Source organism: Populus trichocarpa, chromosome 1, assembly GCF_000002775.5.
Source record: "Populus trichocarpa isolate Nisqually-1 chromosome 1, P.trichocarpa_v4.1, whole genome shotgun sequence".
Taxonomy (NCBI): Eukaryota; Viridiplantae; Streptophyta; class Magnoliopsida; order Malpighiales; family Salicaceae; genus Populus; species Populus trichocarpa.
In genome coordinates, this window is record NC_037285.2 from 24,275,777 (window position 1) to 24,296,979 (window position 21,203).

Here is a 21,203-nt window from a genome sequence, read left to right on the forward strand (position 1 = left end):
AAAACAAATATGATGGGATGACATCAATAAATGGGACAACTTGGCTAGTACATGCGATGCTCGCACAACCATGTGGAGGAAGCCTATCGTATTCTAACAACACTTGTGACTTCATCAAGTGGTCAAATGTCAGATTCCTTGGTGGCATTGGACGTAGTGCAGCGAGGTCATTCGACAAAGGCGATGCATGTTGGTTGAGGGATGACGGTGAGGCTTCAATGACATTTTTTTTATCCTCCTTCTTTTCTCTCTCCTCTCCTTAGGAATTGCATTGTCCTAGCCAAAAATGAAAGGTGTGTCATTTTGTTTTTGTGTTAAATTTGGTCCTCATTGTTTTGATTGTTATTATTTGGTTTGGGTTATTTTTTAAAATTAATTTTTTTTCCATTTCATTCTTCAACATTGAGTTTATTGGAAATTAGGATTCATGATTTTTTTATGGAGTAATCATGGTCTCATAACCGAGTCACGCATTTGAAATGTTAACTTAGGCCTACATTAGTCTTTTTTTAGATCTTTTTTTTTACATTGATTTTCCTTTTCAAGTACATCATTATACATTGGGTTTGCTGAAATTGGGGTTCGATAATTTTCTTTGCTTTCCTTTCTATGGAGTTATATAGTCTCATAACCTGGATCGCGAGTCTGGTAGATTATCTCGGATTGACTCCAATCTTTTTTTTTATCGTTTTTTTAAAGAATAAATATTTTTTATTTTATCCTTAAACATTTCACTTATTTAATAATTGGGCTTCATAATTTTTCTTATTTTTCCATCTGTTAGGTTATCCCATTCACATAATCTAGTTTATGAGGTTTAGCGGACTTACTCGATTTTGCTTGTGTTTTATTTTTTTTGTTGATTTTTTTTCAATTTCATCCTTCTATATTTGGATTGTTGAGAATTGAACATCATTATTTTTTTTTAATTTTATCATTTAATATTGGGTTGTCTTGGAATTAAGCTTAATAATATTTTCCTTTTTGGTAAGTGTTTTTTTGTGCAATCATCATGATTACTTTTTTAAATATTAAATAAAACTATATTATTAGACCTAGTCGAGTTGATGATTATAATCACAAATTTTTTCTTCTTTAAATAGTACCTGACATTAAAAAAATAGCTCGATGGGAAATGTAATGTGGACCATCTATCTCTTTGTTTTAAATATTATGAGAAAAATGTTTTTAATAGCTTTTCCACGGAAACCATAAAAGAATCGCTTGTAGTACAACGGTTAGAATATTGTCTTCTAAACAATATATTCAGGCAAACAAAGTTTCATTTTCTTTTTGAAAAATAAAAATCATAAAGCCTCAAGTTCAAACCCTATTATTAAGGTTCAAGGAATGAGAAAAAGATTTTATGATGAGGATCAACCCAACACAAAGCTTAATTATGCCAAAGACCCTTTGGAGGTGCCAAATAGGCCAAATACAAGTGTTAGGGCAAAAAAACTTAAAGAGGCATTGAATGAGTTTGTTCGGAACATATAGAGCAAGATGGACCTAGAGGAGCTTGGGACGCTTAGGGAGCATGAAGAACAATCTCCAACTCATCTAATCCAAGTAAAAAAAGAGCTCAATTCGTGTGGATCAAGGGGGTGATGTGTTTGACTCCATAACAGCCTTGTTAGGCTTGTCTTTCTAATGTTACAAGGATAGAAAGTCAGCAATTTATTCTCCTAAACAAACAAGTAATTAAATTAGCAACAAAGGGAGAAATTGACTTTATTATTTGTTCAAGTTATACAAGGAAATCCAAGCTAAACAATGAACTAAAAGGGTGGCAAATCAGGTCAGGATTTTCCTAGTCTACAAAGGGCTTATAGTGGCGACAACTACTCCCATGAATGCAAGGAAGGGTTATTCAACTATAACAACTTATAAACTAGGAAAATCAGATTATTTAGCTTTTATTTTCCTTGCTATATACAACAATACCAAGCTTTGTGTTATTTTTATTTCTTTATGTTTTGGGTTTAGTTGTAAGTGAACCTCATATAAGTCCGTCCACATAAGAGGCCCATTAGGGTTTATTTTAGTCTAGAGTAAGTATAAATAATGTTATAATTAGACATGCAGGGTTACACAATCTTGAGATTAATAAGACTTCTTTGTTGCACCTTGTTGTGTGAGTTTGTGAGATATTCTCCCTTCCTTGGTTCTCTAAAGTACTGAAATGACTTATCGAAAAACAACTGACTTCGTGGTATCATCCGTATACTTCTCATTCGCGAATTGATATTATTGGGTGGGGTTTTTTTTTTCAATAGTGTTGGTGCCTAGGTATAAATTATCTTTGTGTCATACTCCTATCGAACCTTATTTACTTAGTTTTTTTAGGAATTAGTATCTTTAATTATATGTGGATTGCTTCATCACATGTTCAAGAGCCATAGTAGTTTATAGACTTTGAAGTTTAAATGTACACAAAGTTCTACCCTACTGTTGTTGCATGATGATTATGTATACTTTCACCTCATGGCTCAATCAATCAATCTCAATTCTTAATTATTGTTGTGTTTGGTATTTTTTATTAGTTTATGAGTTAATTAAAACTAAATTTTCTTCTAAAATAATATTAAAGCTCAATTTTCTTCTAAAATAATATTAGACGGAGAAATTTACCAAAATCTTAATGGATGTTAACCTTAATATTTAAACTCAAAAGATTAAAAAAAAAATAGAGAGAACGTAACCACCGAAACTGTGACTAGTTCCACCTTAATATTTAAACTCAAAAGATTAAATTGTCGACCGAAAAGCCACTTAATTAAAATATGCCGACCAGAGACTTCTAAAATAATTTAAAGACTTGTAATTTAAAACTAAATTTTCTTCTAAAATAATATTAGCCTCGTAATTTATATCGATCGGAGAAATTTACCAAAATCTTAATGGATGTTAAATTGTTAACCTTAATATTTAAACTCAAAAGATTAAAAAAAATAAAATAGAGAGAACGTAACCACCGTAACTGTGACTAGCTCCACCTTAATATTTATACTCAAAGGATTAAGACATGCCGATCAGAGAAAGCAACAGATGCTCGACAAAACCAAGAGAAGCAAACAAGGAGAACTGGTTCCAGGATTCTTATCATGGTCGTGCTGGTAGAGTTCCTCGACACTTAATCCTAAGGGCTTACCACAACTTTCTCAGTGATCTCTTGTCCTTTTGCCCTAATAATATACAAATACAAACACAAACACGACATTTGTTGAAGAATCGAGTTGGCTTATCCTTGGACGGAACAAAACATATATACTGACAACTAAAGAGTCGAGCCAGTAGTCCTCCTCTACGCTAGGAAACATCATAAAAAGTAAAACTAAGTGCCTCTTTGGATACCCAAATGTTCTTCTGTAGAGAATTTACGAAGAAATAATTAGTCATTTTGTTGTCCATGGAAGGAGCTCAGAGGGTTTTGGTGATCCAAGATGCATCAAGGGAAGTTAGTTCAAGTGCCATCAAGTGGGCACTGCATGGGTTATCACTTAAGCCTGGAGATATGGTCACCCTTCTTGGTGTTCTTCACTTGGTCAATACCCCTTGTAAGTAAACTTACACCAGAATTTATCTGCAAGGCAAAATATATATGCTGATTCTGGATGAGCTGATCATGGGGCTAACTTCTTTTGTTCAAAAAATTGTTCTCGAGCAAAAAATTCCTAGGAGTTTTTAATAATAAAAACTAAAGAAGATTTTATGCCCTTTTCGCTTATGAATCTGTTCTTGTATTTATTTAGTACTGTGTGTTTCTTTTCTCTACATTTTTTAGTGGGATACAAAAGCAGAACAGACAGTTCCATGTTCGGAGTAAATCAGAATATTGTTGACAGAGAAGTTACAGGGAAGATAAATGAGTATGAAAATCATGGGGAACTCAAGGAGCTATCCAAGCTGTATGAAATACAAAAGGTATTTAGCCACTTAACCGTGCAGAATCTAAGGAAGATGCAACTCAGTATGAACTGCTTGTCCTGGGGTCAGTGGCAGGCTTTGGAAATTTTGAGTTCTAATCATGGTATTTCTGAAACGTCTAATAAAAACTTTTGCATGAAATCCCAGGTTGAGTTGAAGATAGAGGTGGCTACAGGGCCTTCACCAAAGACAGTTGCTTTAAAGATAGCTCAAGATTTGAAGGCAACATGGATTATACTTGACAGGTGCAAGTAGGACTGCACTATTGCATGCAAAGTTGTTCACTCCTTGTTAATTATATCCAACTCTTGCTAAGCTCTATATATGCGTAGTAGCGAGTGCATGTCTGCATTTCAATTCAAAATTCCCAATTTGAATGGCTTGGAAATTGAAAAGAGAGTTTCTAATTAACCTAAAATGTTTGAATTATCAGATATGTTTATGCTTCCCTTGATTTGCTGCTGGATATTTGTGTTTCTTAAATGATTGATTGTCTAAACAGCCTGTGATGCTCATCAAAAACTGTAAAATTAACTGATCCTTTCACAGAACAATGAAGAAAGACAGAAAATACTTCCTCCGAAAGCTTTCGTGTGGGATATCAAGAATGAAACGCAACAACAGCATTGAACAGTTGAGAGGACCAAAAGATTCAACAGAAGCCAATCAAAATGAAAGAGTACGCAACATCTGTCTATCTTATGATGAAATAATTCCCGGATCCCTAGAGGAGCAAGAGTTTTTCAGCATTGAACTTCTCCCTCCAAGTAAGTTTGTAGGTCTATGCATATGCATTCACAGTTTGGTTCGCATTTGCATAAATTCTTATACTTTTCCGACCAAAATTTGTTGCGTTTACAGTACACTTTTGATGTCTTGGATACAGTTCTCAAACAAATATTTTCTAAGACAAGAATATTTATAATGATTCATTGATAGGGCAAACAGAAGTCATTCAACCAAGCCAGGTTGAAGCACTAACACGGAGCAGCGGCGGAGATGAAGTGGTGGTGGAAGAATGGCAACCTGAAGTGATATTTCAAAATTCAATATGTAACCTTTGCAAGATTAGGCGACCGCATAGTGGATGGATAAGGGACTTCACGTTTGAAGAACTTCAAGCTGCTACAGATGATTTTTCAGCAAAGAACACTATATATGAAGGTGGAATTGGTACTGCTTGCAGGGGTAAGCTAAGTAATAATCTGAAAATTGTCGTCAAGCAACACAAATCTTCAAGCCATCAAGGAGAGATGAATTTCAAATCAGCAGTCCATCTGCTCAAGAAAGCTAGACATGACAATGTGCTCATGCTACTGGGATCCTGTACAGAACCAAGTGTCAGACTGCTTGTATACGAGTATGCATGCAATGGTTCAGTTAATCAACACATATCAAGTAAGTAAAATCTATTCAACATGAACATGCAATTCAATCTTTAAACAGAAACTCAATTTCTTTTATCCCTGACATTCAATAATTCTAAGAAGAAAACTGCGTAAAATCTCTTGCATGATGCAGAGCACTGCCCCTTACCTTTGACATGGACAGAAAGGATGAAGGTAGCAATGGGTGCTGCTAGAGGTTTAGACTACCTGCATAAGAACAACATAATTCATGGAAACATGAGAACAAGAAACATTGCTCTAAATCATGATTTTGAACCAATGGTAATGTAATTACTCAAATCTAGATACTAAAACGCTATTCTATCAATATCAACACACCCTTAGTCATCATGCTTCAGAAACTGAATATTTTGTCTTGATGTTTAATGTAAAAATCAGCTTGGAGATTTCGGCCTCTCAACAGAAAATCCATCAGATGATATAGATTTTGAAACTGGATACGTAGCCCCAGAATATCAAGAAAACAGGAAGCTTTCAACAAGGACAGATGTCTATGCCTTTGGCATAGTCCTACTGGAGCTGATCACTGGCAGGAATGCTGCAGACAAGAAGCTAGGGGAGAAAGGTCTTGTGAAATGGGTAACAACCAAAATACCATACATTTACTTTTGAAAATTGATTCCTAACTTAAATAGCTACAAATAGAACGACTAGAAAATTTTAATTCCACCTTAAGAATGTGTTAATGTATGAGAAATCCCATCTTAACTGGAAACTGTCAAATTTGGGCAGAATTTTTAGTTTATCAAAGTAATCATGCTTGAAATTATTTACATATTTTCCACAATGATTCTTGAACAGGCAAGGCCATTTCTGAAATACAAGAGGCTTCTTGAAATACTTGACCCCAGAATTGACAGCTCCCTTGATTCTGAACAGCTTTACTGGATTGGTCTAGTGACACAGAAATGTCTCTGTGACAATCCTAAGAAACGATTAACCATGGATAAGGTAATTGCTTAGAGTTTGTCAATGAAATCCAATCGCAACAAGAATCATACATAGGAATCAGCATGAAAAAAGATGGTTGATTGTTATGCAAGGAATTAAAATACATTTTATCTTCTTATTTCCTTTCAGGTGGCATCTGCGCTAGAATGCATAACAGAGAGAAAATCATGCCAATTGATTCAAGATCTTGCTGCAGCCAAATCTTACTTCTACAGCACGTTTGAATTCAATGGATTTCGAAGGTATGATAAATCATTTAAAAGAGACAGCTTCAGCGTAGAAATAGACGATGAAAGCCGAGCAAGCACATCATTTTCGCTTAATTCAGCAAGTTTCAGTAGGAGCCCCACAAGTAGTGTGAAGAGTGACAAAATGTGGAGAGAAAAATCTGGAAATGGAATATCACTGCGTTATGCAGAAATGCTTGACTAAACATCAGTTGTAGTTTTTTTCAGTTTGATTTGTATTGATACTTGAATGCTCGTGGAGTAGTTCCGAATTGTTATGACTGTTGCCTTATCATAGGAGAACTGGAATTGATGATCAAATGTGAAGCTGTTTATAGCTAGATCTCGAAGATCAATATCAAAACAAAGATTTTGATTGTCAAAACCGACAACCTTACGGTCATTTTGTACAAAAATAAGGCAAATTGGAAGTAAAACAGGAAGGAAAAAAAAAGTGGACGCTAAATTAAAGGTGCATGAAGTTCTCTAGTATTTCAGAAAGAATGATGCACCCAGCAGCTCCCATCACAAGAGAAAGGGTAACTTTTCCTCCAGGAACCAGTTGTGGTAGTTTGATAGATGTTGATGAACTTGAGTACCTGTCTGACCATGCCATTGCAGCAGGAATAATTCCAAAGAGCACCAATACTAACAATAACATGGAGCAACAAAGGCATGTCAGTCCATATTAAGTTTTTAAACTTTGCATGAATAATCATACAAATGTTTAACTTCACAAGTAAAGAAAGAATATTTCAGACAATCTTGCGGCTCTCTGAGAGGTGAGCCAACTCAAGGATAATCTAAACAAACAATAGAATTTTAACATAAAGGACACTAAGAAAAGGAGAATACTTTGCTTGCATACCTCCATATGTCCCTGCAAAGTCCAGGGCCTTGAAGAAAATTTCAGGGTCCAGCAATGCTAACACCAGTGGTGGAATCAAAGTCAAGATGTAGGGCAGAGGCTTGTTCTCACCTGCTGGGAGCTTTAGAACTGAATATTAACAAAAATAGCAAACAAGTTATCTTCCTAAGGAATGAGATAGATTACACTTTTAACAAATTCAGAAATTGTAAAAAAGAGTTCCGTAACCTTAATATGACTAGGATTGCAAGAAACATGAAGGGAAAATAAAAGAGAGCCAAAAAGAAAAACTACACAGAAAATAGCCGACTTTGAACCAAGAAACCTTTTACAATTGGTCATATACTTAACATGATCAGACATGCATATGATTATAGTTTGTCATAATTATTAGAGGAAGGTTCTCTCACAGTCAGCGAGGAAGTCGGAAAGTCCCAAAACGAATCCAATATAAGATGTTCCAATTGCAAGTAATGAGAAGGCTTGTATTATGGGCTGCAGAATGGATAAAAAGAAACAGTAAATGAAACAAACCATAGTGTTTACTTCCCACCATACCTTTTGCAAGTCATTTAGAAGCAGAACCTATGAGGTTAACAGTTTTTCAAAAACACTTACTCCCACAACTCCATTGGTAGATAGCAGCTGTTGTAATGGATCAGCAATCTTATCAGCCATCTCAGGGGTTGAAATGGATCCAAGAATTACACCATCCCATACAAGAAACAAACCAAGGGGAATAGCTGTGCCTAGAACAATGGCAGTCCTGAAAATAGAAAACATGATGAACTCACTGTGTACAACAATTCAAGAAGAAGATTGTTGTAACCCATTTTTGGGTCCCCACAAAATGTATATAAAAATATATAGCCAAAGGAGGTTAGGAAAATAACAGGAGGCAGAAGCGCTCAGAAAATGGTTGGAAAATTGGTCAAGGAGGGTAAAAATACAAAGATTGGATTTTTGACAGTATATTCTTGAAGGAGGAGAGCCCTGTTGAGAAGGGAAATTTGAAATTTGAGGAGAAAAGCCCAAATTTGGATGTTTATGGACTTAATTGGATTCTTAAATGAATTTATAGGAGATTTGATTGTAAGAAAAATTGATTTTTAAGTCAATTTGGGCTTTAATTAGAAGAAATTTAAGTTCTGGGGCCAAAATATATTTTTTAGGAATTTATTAGTTCAAATCAGGGGCTTAATTGCATAAATATTGAAGTTTAAGGGCCAATTGGGGACTTAATTAAGAAAATCCGAAACCAGGGACCAAATTGGAAGAGGCGCGTAAATGGAGGGGCTGCAATTATTCGGTTCAGGGGCCTAATTGAAGAAATTGAAAGTTTATTAATCAATTGAGGGCTCAATTGCATAAATCAGAGGCCAAGGACCAAACTGAAAAACGCGGCCAACTATAAGGGCAGGGACTAATTTTGGCAGGGGCGCAATTGAAATGAACAAAAGATGATTGAGGGCTGCTTTGCAAATTGACGCGTTTTGGCGTCTTGCTGGACTTAAATGAAACGGCGCGTTTTGCCTAAAACGACGCCGTTTCATGCAAAAAAAAAAAAAGAGAAGATCGGAACGGTGTCGTTTTGAACGACACTGTTCCTCTTTCTTCCTCCCATGGACGTGCAGCAGGGGAAGAAAGCAAAATGGTGGGTTTTTCTTCTTCAAGTGTGCTGTCTCTCTCTTGACCGCATGCCTTGCCAGAAAACCGAGGGAGCCGCACCTCGCCAGCCACGCCCGCTGGCCGACCACCCGCCGCGCGCCTACCCGAAAAACAGGGAGCGGAACCTCGACAGCTGCACCCAAATGGCCGACCAACCGCCGCAGCCCTTGCTCCCCATGTGCAACCATAAAAAGCCCCGCCCTTTGGCTCTATAAATAGACCGAAAGAGGAAAAAAAAAAAAAGGAAAAAAAGAGAGAGGACCGAAAGAAGAGGAAATAGAGAGAAACAGAGAACAGAACCGAATAAAAAGGGAACCACTGATAAACTCAAACGGAGAGGAAGGAAAAGCTTGAAACGGGGTAGGAAACTTGACAACAAACCGGGAGGATAAAGGGAAACCACCGAAAACGAAAGAAGAGGAAGGCATACGGAGGAGAAGGGAAGAGCAGTAACCTCACCCTCCACCGTTTGAAATAGCAGCACCGCCGCTTGGAGCCGCCGTCCGTGAGCCACGACACCGCCACCGGCCTCCACCACAGCACCACCAGCGAAGCATTCCAATCAGCAAGCCATCGCCTCCTCCGCGCCAGGTAATTCTTCCTCCCCCCTTGTTCTGGTGTTTATTTTTTTCCTTCTCTGCATGCAGAACGAGTAGCGTTCTGCATGCAGGGGTGGGGGGGAATTAATTCCCCCCGCCCGTTTGGTCTGGGCCAGGCAGATCCTGGCCCAGCCCTGTCTTCTGGGCCGGGTCTGGCCCAGAGAAGAATATCAGTTTTTTGGGCCGAGATCGGCCCAATCCATTTTGGGCCGAGATCGGCCCAATCCATTTTGGGCCGAAATCGGCCCAACATTTTTTGGGCTGAGTCCGGCCCAGTTGGTTGGGCCGGACCAGCCCAACCCATTTAATATTATATATTTATATATTATATTGTTTTGTATTATTTATATATGTATACATGTTTTAAAACAAAAAAAAAATAAAAAAATAAAAAAGGGTTCTTCAAAAATCATTTAAAAAATATGCGATTTTGTTGTAATTTTATTACTGTATTTTGATCAATGTCGGTTTGTATTTTTATACGGTAAAGATACAAATCCGGTATTAAAATACCCGATTTTCGTCAAAACATCAAAAAATACATAATTACAAAAAAAAATGTTTTGTTTTCATGCATACGGCTTAGTCTCTCCAATATATATATATATAAATATTCTAACATCATATTTTCACACAACAAAGGAAATTTCAAAACAATATATGTATTAGCATGCATTTTGGCTTTAATAACCAGTTTATTCAAGCCATGAGAACTAGGCCAATATTTCAAAAATTCTAAAAAAATCTTTTTGTCTTCTTTTAGTATTTGGGATTACGAATTTATACATAAAACGTATTCCTGATATTAAAAATATGGGTTTTTTTACATAGACATTAGAACGGTTAGGTTTTACCCGATAAGATAAGGACCTCCTTATTGAGGAGGACTTTTCTTGAACCATAGACGGACCAACATACATAAACGTTAGAAGGATTAGGTTTTACCCCTTAAGATAAGGACCTCCTTATTGAGGAGGACTTTTCTTGAACCATAGACGGACCAACAACTAGGAAACACAACGAGACCTTGAATTTTATCAGACAAATAAACAATGCAGCTTACTTTAGGTAGGGCGTATTTGGGGTGCTAATACCTTCCCTTTACGCAACCAGTCCCCGTACCCAATCTTTGAGACCAGTTAGGGTTCCTAGTGACCAAAATACTAGGTGGCGACTCCCATTCCATTTTCCTACCAACAAAAGACTATTTTCTTGTCTCCCCACATTTACCAGATAGATACCATACACACTTCCTAGATTCTAAAAAGTGGAATTTTCGCCGCGACGCCGCGCACCCGCGACAAAGATCATAATAGCAGAAAGGAAAACAAGGTATAGAGTATAACATGTAAGACAGGCAGTCAGGCAAAGAAGCCAGCTGTGTAAGCTAAAGTTCAAATCCCTTTATAAAATTTCAATAATTAAACCAAATTTCCAGAATGAAGGCAGTCGAAGGAACTTCAACAAATCTTGAACGTTGACAACTGCATGTGGTTGAAAGCTACAAGTCTATGACAATAACCTATGTACCATACAAACTAAATCCCTAGTCTTGCTTTCATCAGAGGGCACCAGTTAAAAATTTTCAGAACGAGTAAGATGAATTAAAAGACATGAAATAGCCCTTGGAATTATGACAAAGCTAAAAATGAAATGACATGATTCCTCAATCAATCAAGAACTTTAGACCACCTTATATACAAACCAACTTTGTGGAGCCTGTCAACACTATCAACTGTTTGAAGCAACTAATCATCTATTCTCATTCTCATTCTCATTCTTGGAGGATTTTATAAAGAAAAAATGCAATGGTTTGAATTGTTGATAACAATGCAAATAAGATTACCAAGAAGATTTATTTAGTCCAAAAAACACACTCAGAGTAGTAACAAGCAAAATTATGATGATAAGATCAGTCACCTTACTTTTGATAGGTTTCCTTCAAGATTTGTGCAAAGAACGGGTACTACATTCTGAACAAAGCAGATAGAAAATGTTACAATTGCTTCAACGTGGAAACACTACAGGTCAGTAATGTTACCTGATAAACAAATGAAAGTGCAATTATGGGTATACTCATAGGAACAGCTGAAAAGTTGGCTTTCAAAAGAGCGTCTAAATGCAGGTCTCCACTTGCAGCCACCTAACAAAACAAAATTTAATTTCCCTTCGCATATAACATGCAAAGAAGCACATTCACCACTTTAATTACAACATCATTTGATAGAACTAGTTGCCTGAGAGTGATGAGAAAGTAAACAAACAAGACTTTAGATTCAGAAAATCACTGTTTATCTCTTCCTTCTAATTCGCCGCCCTTTTCTCCTTTTATTTTCCAACTTTTTCCAGGGAAGAGGTAAAAGTTTGATGACTATCCTAGAGTCAGTCTGTATGGACCGGTGGAAGTCTTGCTGAGAATAGAAGTGAAGTTCTCAAGTTCTATGTTTGAGACGCAGTTTGAAAAAAAAAAAATTTCCAGGAAACATTACAGAAATCCTGTTCACAGACGTTTTTGAAAGTAGTTGTCATAGCAGCAGTTTTACCATGAGGAAGCCAGGCTACTCCAAACTTTCCTATAACTTGCTGATGAGATAATTCTACTAAATATGTAGTTTAGCAACCTCAACAATTTATTTAACAAAGAAATATGAATGTCTAAATCTGATTGACGATTTCAATACTTTTCCTTCATGATCTGCACTTTTTTCACATCAGACCATCCAAGACAACCCGCTTAGTGCATATGCAAGATGTTTGTTCAAGGAATTCACATGATTAACGTCGTCAATGGATTAATATTTCTTAAGTAACACATATAGCGTTTTATTCAGCAGTGAAGATCATATAATCTGTAGTCGTCTATATGCACAAAAGGTGAAATTAATACATTCATAAAGAGAATTACCACAAGAGATGTAAAAGAAATGATGATTCCAAATACTAGAACTCCATTGACTGCTCCAATGAAGCGCTGGCTGTAATAAAATTGGATTTGAAGTTATCTTTTCTTCATTCAATTTATAGAAAAAAAGAGATATAGAGATGTCTGCAAAAGAAACATGAACTAAATCTGATCCTCTACAAAGCCTACCAAAATTCAAGATGCAAGACATGCATATATCATCATATATTTGTACCAAATCACAAAAGTTTTAGTATGTCATGTAAACAGAATAATATAAATCATATCTTGAAATCTTATTTAATAGCTTAAGTTTTTAAGTCGAGATAATTCTTTGACATTGTATTAGAGCTTTATTAATCAAACGGTCACGAGTTTGAATCTCACCACCCTCATTTTAATTAATAAAAATTAAGCACGAGATAGTGTGAACTATGCAAGTTTCAAGCTCAAAGGCTTTTTACTTGAGGGAGTGTGTTAGAGAGTAATTTAAAACTATTCTTAGGAATCTCATCTAATAGTTTAAGTTTTTGGGTTGAGATGATTTTTTAACATGGTATCAGAGCTTTGCTGACCAAACAATTATGAGTTTGAATCTCACCACCCTATTCTATTTGATAAAATTAATTAATAGCACAAGGTAGTGGTGGACACATACAAGTTCCAAACCCAAAAAGCTTTCACTTGAGGGGTGTATTAAAAGAATAATATAAATTATATCCTGAAAACTCATCTAATAGCTTAAACTTTTAGGTTGAGATGATTTTTTAACATGTTACACCACGTCTACACGCACCAATTACAACTGACCAACTTAGAAGTGAATTTCAATAAACCTCGAGGAATAAGTTTTAGCTTTATCTCCATATTAAAGTAGACATCATCATATAGTATACCATTCATCAGTTTTCATTATTTTCCCTTGAAAGTAGAATCTGAAGAGCAAGATTGACAACTTCATCGCAGCAAGGTAGTAAAGTGCAAATGCCAAACTTTAGTTGTATATAGAAAGGGGCACTCATCCAATGCAGGCCAAGCAGTCAATTGTCTTGGACCTCTAAAATTATCTTTGAACTTTGTACAATGCAGGAAGCTCCATATGCAGGCATGTTAAGCCACGATCTGAAGAACCTAAGAGTCCACATCATTTTAAGAGGGGCCATAAACCAAATCCCAAATATTTAGGATGGGTTGGATGTGAATGAATACATGCATAATAGAAGAAGCCATTAAACATGGGTTGTGGCTATCAAGGAGTAATGGAAAGAGTGGTTACATTAGTTACAACACCATTTATGGTCATTAGTTACATCCTAATTAATTCCAAGTTATTAGTGGTTTTAAAGTTCTCTTTGTATTTCAGTTTTATTTGTACTTGACTTTGGGTATTTAAGCAGCCAAAGCTTGAATAAGAGGATAAATATATTTTTCAGTAAAAAAATGTGGTACAGTTCTCACCCGAAGAGAACCTTCATAATATTTGTGCTAAGACCTATCAGTGGTATTAGAGCAGTTATGGGAACCAACAAGGAGCGTATTGAGCACCTGGAATCTTTACTTGGGATGGTTCAAGATGGTCTTCAGAGAATGGAGTTGGGAATGAATGATAAACTCCAACATTTTGAGGAAACTCTTAATCGACTTTCCAATATGTTGAGCACAAATCAAGAGAATCACAACCGCAACAATTATCATAGAGAAGGGAACGATGAGGGTCGGCAGATTATCTCCTTCAAAATAGTAAAACCGGACTTTCCATGATTTTCAGGGGATGACCCAACCGAATGGTTCAACCGTGTGGAACAATTCTTTGAATACTTGGACACGGTTGAAAACCAAAAGGTAGCCATGGTTGCTTACCACCTTGAAGGGGAGGCCAACCAGTGGTGGCAATGGCTTCGAAGGACGTTGTAGGGAGAAGGGCAAGTAATTTCATGGGAAAAATTTCAAGAAGAGTTATGGGCTCGTTTCAGACCATCAATCTGTGAAGATTTTGATAAAGCTCTCTAAAAAATCAAACAGGTGGGGACATTGAGGGATTATCAACGGGAGTTTGAGAAGCTTGGAAATAAGTTACAGGGTTGGACACAGAAAGCATTGGTGGGAACATTGATGGGGGGTCCGAAGACAAAGATTTCTGAAGGGATTCGGATGTTTAAACCGCAATCCCTCAAGGAGGTCATTAATTTAACAAGAATGAGAGACAAACAACTTACAAGACAGAGGTGATTCATATGACCACCACCTCCAAAAACTCCTCTAACTCTTCCACCACCCAATCATGTAACTCATGCTAATCGGTCTGCTCCACTTAGGCATTTATCATGGGAGGAGATGTAGAGAAGAAGAGTGCAAGGCCTTTGTTTCAATTGTAATGAAAAGTTTGCGGCTGGGCACAAATGTCAATAACCTCAGTTATTACTCTTGAAAGGTTACACAGATGCTGGTAATATGTCCTATGAAGATATTACTCACCCACAAACAAGGGGGTTTGAACAAGGGAAAGAGACATGAGAGGTACGCAAACCAGAATTGGAACCTGAAATCATTTTACATGCATTAACAGGGTGGACCGCCCCCAAGAACAATGCGATCAACAGTGAATGTGGGCTCTCACACGGTGATGATGTTGATAAACAGTGGATCCACACATAACTTCATCAGTGATCGCTTAGCAAGCATGCTACATTTACCAGTGAAACCAACCAAACCGTTCATTGTTCGAGTTGCTAATGGCCAACGTCTACATTGCCAAGGAAAATTTTATAAGGTACCCATGAATTTACAAGGCATTGAATTTTATCTCACCCTCTTCTCTCTGCCATTATCAGGGCTTGATCTAGTGTTGGGCATCCAATGGTTAGAATTGTTGGGATTAGTGGTTTGTATTTGGAAAGACTTAACTATGGACTTCATTTGGAATAATCAAGCTCGAAGGTTGCAAGGATTGGGCGAGCAATCTATTCAAGAGGCTACTTTAAAAGAAGTCTCAAAAGATCATCGACAGCAATTTATGTTATTTGCAGTATGCTTTCTTTCAACCACAGAGGACAAAATTTAGAATATAGACTATGGCAATAAAGGCATACAACACGTAATAAAGGAGTATCATGACGTGTTCTAAGAACCCTAATGCCTACCACCTGTGCGCTAGGTTGCCTACTACATTACACTTAAGTAGGGCACTAAACCGGTTAATGTACGGCCCTATAGATATGCTTACTTTCAAAAAGAAGAAATTGAAAAACAAGTGCAGGAGATGCTGAAATCAGGACATATACGTACGAGCACCAGTCCCTTTTCTTCACCGGTGTTACTCGTATGAAAAAAAGATAGTAGTTGGAGATTTTGCACAGACTATCGCGCACTAAATAATATAACTATCAAAGACTGATTCCTCATTCCAACAGTGGAGGATATGCTTGACGAATTATATGGAGCTGCATATTTTACGAAGCTGGATTTACGAGCCGGATTTCACCAAGTAAGGGTCAATCCTTCTGATATTCCTAAGACTGCTTTTCATACTCACAATGCCCATTATGAATACCTCGTTATGCTTTTTGGCCTATGTGATGCACCCTCCACATTTCAGGCCATCATGAACACTATCTTTCGACCTCACCTTTGAAAATTCATTCTAGTTTTCTTTGATGATATCCTCATCTATAGTACTACTTGGGATAAACATGTGGAACACATTGCATAAACTCTGTAAATTTTAAGACAACATCAATTTTTTGCTAAAGCTAGCAAATGTGTTATCAGCCAATAAGAATTGGAGTATCTAGGGCATATCATTACACCTCAAGGAGTGAATGTTGATGATAAAAAAATTACAGCCATGCTTGCATGGCCCCAACCTACTAATATTTCTGAATTGTGTGGTTTTTTAGGATTGACAAGTTACTACAGGAAGTTTGTCCAAAATTACAGCATCATCGCTCGACCCCTCACCAATTTATTAAGAAAGGGGAAATTTAGATGGCATGATGAGGCAGAGACAGCCTTCTCGGCTCTCAAGCAAGCCATGACAACCACTCCCACTTTAGTCATGCCTAATTTCAATAATTCTTTCACAATTGAAACAGATGCTTCAGAAGAGGGCATTGGTGTAGTTCTAACACAACAAGGCAAACTCATCGCCTATATGAGTCGTGCACCGAGAGTCGCCAAGAAATCTTGGTCATCATACGCTAGGAAAATGCTTGCAATTGTAGAAGCCATCCATTTATGGCATCCTTATATACTGGGAAGAAAATTCTTTATTGAAACCGACCAGCATAGCTTAAAGTATCTCCTGGATCAACGAGTAGCAACACAAGAACAACAAAAATCGGTAGCCAAACTACTAGGTTATGACTATGAAATTATTTATCATTCAGGCCGTGAAAACTCAACTGCAGATGCACTTTCCCGCAGGCTAAACAGCCCCACACTTCATCATTTGCACTTAGCCATTGTAACCTTGTGGGATGAAATTAAAGAAGCATACAATGGGAATAAGTATATTCAGTCAGTAGAGCGGGTAGCCAAGGCTCAACCCAATGGATCATATTCACAACGCCAAGGATTATGGTTGTTTAAACACATAGTGATAATTCCTACATGTGAACTGTTACGCACTAAGTTATTGTATGAAGCACGCAATACCAAGAATATGGCAAAGATACAATCTTAGTAGTGGTTGACAGGTTAAGTAAATTCACCCATTTCTTAACTTTATCCCATCCATTTAATGCAAAAGGAGTAGCTGAAAGATTTGTGGAAGGGGTTATCAAGCTGCATGGCATTCCTAAATCAATCATTAGCGATCGAGATCCCATATTTATCAGTCAATTTTGGCAACAATTATTTCACATGTCAGTTACATAACTAAAACTCATCTCTGCTTATCACCCGCAAACAGACGGCCAAACGAAGATGGTAAACCGTTGTGTCGAACAATATCTTCGGTGTTTTGTTCATCAATGGTTGCACAAGTGGAGCCCCTATATTCCTTAGGCTGAGATCTGGTATAATACCACATTCCATGCCTCTATTATAGAATGACTCCATTCCAGGCATTGTATGGTCGACTTCCTCCTCTCCTTCCCAATTACCAGGTTGGTGATGCGTAGTGCATTAGGTGGACAAGAATCTCATGTCTAGAGATGAGTTACTACGTCACCTAAAGATAAATTTGGAGAATTCCATTAATCGTATGAAGCAAACAACAAACAAAAACAGAAAGGATGTGACTTTTGCAGTAGGTGATATGATGTTTCTCAAGTTACACCCCTATCGACAACAATCGGTTTTTAAATGTGCGCACCAAAAGCTTGAAAGTCGATTTTACGGTCCTTATCCAGTAGTTCAAAAAATCAACGCGGTTGCTTAAACTTCAACTGCCAAAGGGCAGTCGTATTCACCTGATCTTCCACGTCTCTCTACTTAAGAAATACGTGGGCAATCTAGTGGTGCCTTCTACAGAATTGCCACCGGTGACTGATGAAGGCCTAATTATATTGGAACCACAACAGATTTTGGACACCCGTTGGTTCAAACAAGGAAACAAATTTGAAGAGGAGAGCTTGATACAGTGGCAACGACTACCAGTAGAGGAGGCCACATGGGAGCCAACTAAGTCATTGCTTGAGCAATTTCCACACATAAACCTTGAGGACAAGGTTCCGCTTGGTGGGGGGAGGTATTGTTAAGCCACGATCTGAAGAACCTAAGAGTCCACGTCATTCTAAGAGGGGTCATAAACCAAATCCCAAATATTTAGGATGAGCTAGACATGAGTGAATGCATGCATAATAGAAGAAGCCATTAAACATGGATCGTGGCTATCAAGGAGTAATGAAAGGAGTGGTTACACCAGTTACAATACCATTTATGGCCTTCAGTTACATCCTAATTAATTCCAAGTTATTAGTGGTTTTAAAATTTTCTTTGTATTTCAGTTATATCATTCTCTTTGTATTTCAGTTTTATCTGTACTTGACTTTAGGTATTTAAGCAGCCAAAGCTTGAATAAGCAGAGATATATATATATATATATATATATTTCAGTATATTTTTCAGTAAAAAATATGATAAAGTTCTCACCCAAAGAGAACCTTCATAATATTTGTGCTGGACCTATCAAGGCATGACAGAACAATGCAGAAATTGATGATTCCAAGTTACACAGCAAACAGTGATGGTATGAAACAATGCATGATGCTTCTGATTACTTAAGCTAAGGATATAGGAAACATATAACCAACCTTCCAAAGTAGCATATGCCTCCAAACACTAGAGAGAATAAGGTTGCACTTTCCCATCTGCAAACACAATGCAACCTGTCAGCACATACAAAATGCATAAACTGCTGACAAAAATTAATTGACAAAGACTGCCGATGAAACAACAAAGTGAGACATACAAATTAGGGCGAACACTTAGGCACATTAAAAAGCTAGAATTATGGCTCGTACAATGGAATGCCGAGAAAGTTCGTCAAAATATCTGAAGAGCGAGCCACATAAGCAATGAGAAGGGCATAATGGATGAATATGTATGACCAACTGCAAAACAAATCACAACGAATGTTCTTTATGTTCAATTCAAGCCAAAATAACTTAAACTGTAAGCAACAATGCACAGAGTGTCTGAAATTCATGAGCTAGAGAAGCTGCTCTCCCTTTCTCATCCTCAGCAAGTATATAGGAAAAAATGACAACCAATAAAATCTTTTCTTCCAACATATATTTTCATTAAAAGTGCATAATACTATCAATGAGAGGCCTAAAAGGATAAAAGCATAAAAATGACTTAATAGCCTACCAAGAAAATTGAACTCCTGCCACCCCAAGTGTCCTCTTGGCCATTGACACCTTAAATCAGCCACCAGAAAAACAGAAACTATAAGCTAAATAGAGAATATCAGCAAAATTAAGATACAAAGTAAATAATATTATACTCCCTTCTTTTTGAAGAAAACTCTGCTCTAGTATATGACGCTGATTATGGAGCTAATCAGATCAAGTTTCCATCAACCATACTGAATAAGCATTTGATCATGGACATACAAGCACAGATTTTCATTCTTACACCATGGCTTGCAAATATTCAAACTTCGATTACATTTTTCTTTGTCAGTCTAACATCCAAAGATGGTTTTAATATAATCGAAGTGTTCTAATCTCATTTCAGCACAGAAGACAGGAAGAGTTTCGATCGAGCCAAATTTAAAGAGAGAGCCCACAAACAGCAGTTACTGATCTAATCCTAATTTTATCATAAATTTCTCATAGAGATACAAAACATTAAACTGCAGAAATTAATTTCAATCCTAGACTGTACTTACCAAAGACACACCACCTGAACCCAATTCACACATTGTGTTCACATTTACTTCAGCAATGAGCAATCCCGTAGTAACCTACACAGTAGTATAAAAAGCAAAAATCACCAAACTAAGACCATAAACGACCATGCAGATGGAAGCCCAGAACAGCTACAGTTAGAAACAGAGACAAAAACAGATTCTTTCATTACATTTATGTAGAATTATTTATATCCTAGAATGCCATCATAGTTGAACTAATCTTGGTAAAGATTGTTACCATAAAGATCCAGCAAAGAATGCAGGCAACCGAAGAGGCCAAAAATCCAGATTCTTGAGTCACAGCAGGAATTGCCAGGATCCCAGCACCTATCTAGATAATGGAGATACTTAGCCATGCTAAATTAAAGTATAAAACTGCGTATGAACACGTACAACCAACAAGAATACACATATATATACCGTAGTGCCAGCAACCAGAAGTATTGCACTAGATAAACTTCCTGAAAACACAGAGGAACGACATGAAGACAGAATTGCATGCAACAAAGAGAACGGATTAAAGTATTTTTTATATATAAAAAAAAAGACAGAACTGGGATACCAGGTTCTCTCTTCAAGGTGACCTGGTTAAGGTTAGAAAAAAGCCTTTCAACTTCATATTCTTGTTGTTGGCTTCGAGACATACATTGAAAGGACGTTCTTGATAAATAATATTGGTGATTTGTGTGTAAGTGTTGAAGTGGTCTTGATGGTGTCCATTGTTGTACTGGAATGTGCAAGAACTTGTGCTTTCTGCTTGCTGGGGTTATTGCAAGGGTTCGAATTTGTGAAGAACGAGAAGGCAGAGGCAGAGACAGAGACATCGTTTTTTTCAATTGTTATAATATTGTTAGCCTGTGTTGGTTGCTCTGCTGCCTCCTTCTGGTGAGGAATGGAGAATGAAGAGGAGGGAGATTACAAGGCAACAAAATCCAAGATAACGTGGGCCAACCTTTACTGCATTCTCCTCCTTTACATGCTAAAAAAAAAACCCGGACCGGTTTATCGAATTAAAAAAATTAAAAAAATATTATTTTGATTAAAAAAATTAATAATTTATTTTTTCATGTTTTCTATAATATAATAAACTTTTAAAACTAATTAATAAGATTTTAAACACGTCACTCAACACAATGAAGAAATTATAATTTATTTATTTTTTTCATAACCAAGCTTCCCTATCCTACCCACTTTACTTTTTTTATTATATTTTTTATAGAAATAAAAAAAAATTAATTTTATAGTTTGTCACGTGCCAGGTTGCCTAAACAATAGAAAAAATCCACGAAAAACGC

At 36.8% G+C, this 21,203-nt stretch overlaps 2 protein-coding genes across 5 annotated transcripts; one reads left to right on the forward strand and one right to left on the reverse strand.

Annotated features, from left to right (window-relative positions):
- The first annotated feature begins 3,111 nt into the window (after positions 1-3,111).
- Positions 3,112-6,789, forward strand: LOC7472987 (probable serine/threonine-protein kinase PBL18). Of its 2 annotated transcripts, XM_024598243.2 has the most exons (10): positions 3,113-3,328; positions 3,417-3,557; positions 3,785-3,924; positions 4,075-4,172; positions 4,477-4,694; positions 4,867-5,325; positions 5,449-5,597; positions 5,715-5,915; positions 6,138-6,287; positions 6,417-6,789. In XM_024598243.2, exons 2-10 carry the CDS (start codon positions 3,515-3,517, stop codon positions 6,717-6,719), a joined length of 1,761 nt encoding a protein of 586 aa, XP_024454011.2. In that variant the 5' UTR covers positions 3,113-3,328; positions 3,417-3,514; the 3' UTR covers positions 6,720-6,789. The 2 variants fall into 2 exon arrangements, with proteins under 2 accessions (XP_024454003.2, XP_024454011.2); XM_024598235.2 differs by having other exon boundaries at positions 3,112-3,557.
- Positions 4,621-20,837, reverse strand: LOC18094954 (uncharacterized). Of its 3 annotated transcripts, XM_024598252.2 has the most exons (15): positions 20,471-20,837; positions 20,329-20,369; positions 20,147-20,239; positions 19,888-19,962; positions 19,365-19,414; positions 19,016-19,105; positions 18,806-18,862; positions 12,555-12,624; positions 11,691-11,792; positions 11,570-11,622; positions 8,001-8,148; positions 7,793-7,877; positions 7,383-7,511; positions 5,464-5,522; positions 4,621-5,251 (listed from the first exon to the last, which is right to left on the reverse strand). In XM_024598252.2, the coding sequence occupies exons 1-14, from the start codon at positions 20,730-20,732 to the stop codon at positions 5,506-5,508; spliced, it is 1,272 nt and encodes a 423-aa protein (XP_024454020.2). In that variant the 5' UTR covers positions 20,733-20,837; the 3' UTR covers positions 4,621-5,251; positions 5,464-5,505. The 3 variants fall into 3 exon arrangements, with proteins under 3 accessions (XP_024454020.2, XP_024454016.2, XP_052305991.1); XM_024598248.2 differs by lacking the exons at positions 4,621-5,251; positions 5,464-5,522 and adding an exon at positions 6,824-7,162 and having other exon boundaries at positions 20,471-20,834; XM_052450031.1 differs by lacking the exons at positions 4,621-5,251; positions 5,464-5,522; positions 8,001-8,148 and adding an exon at positions 6,824-7,162 and having other exon boundaries at positions 11,575-11,622; positions 20,471-20,836.
- Between the last annotated feature and the right edge of the window lie 366 nt (positions 20,838-21,203).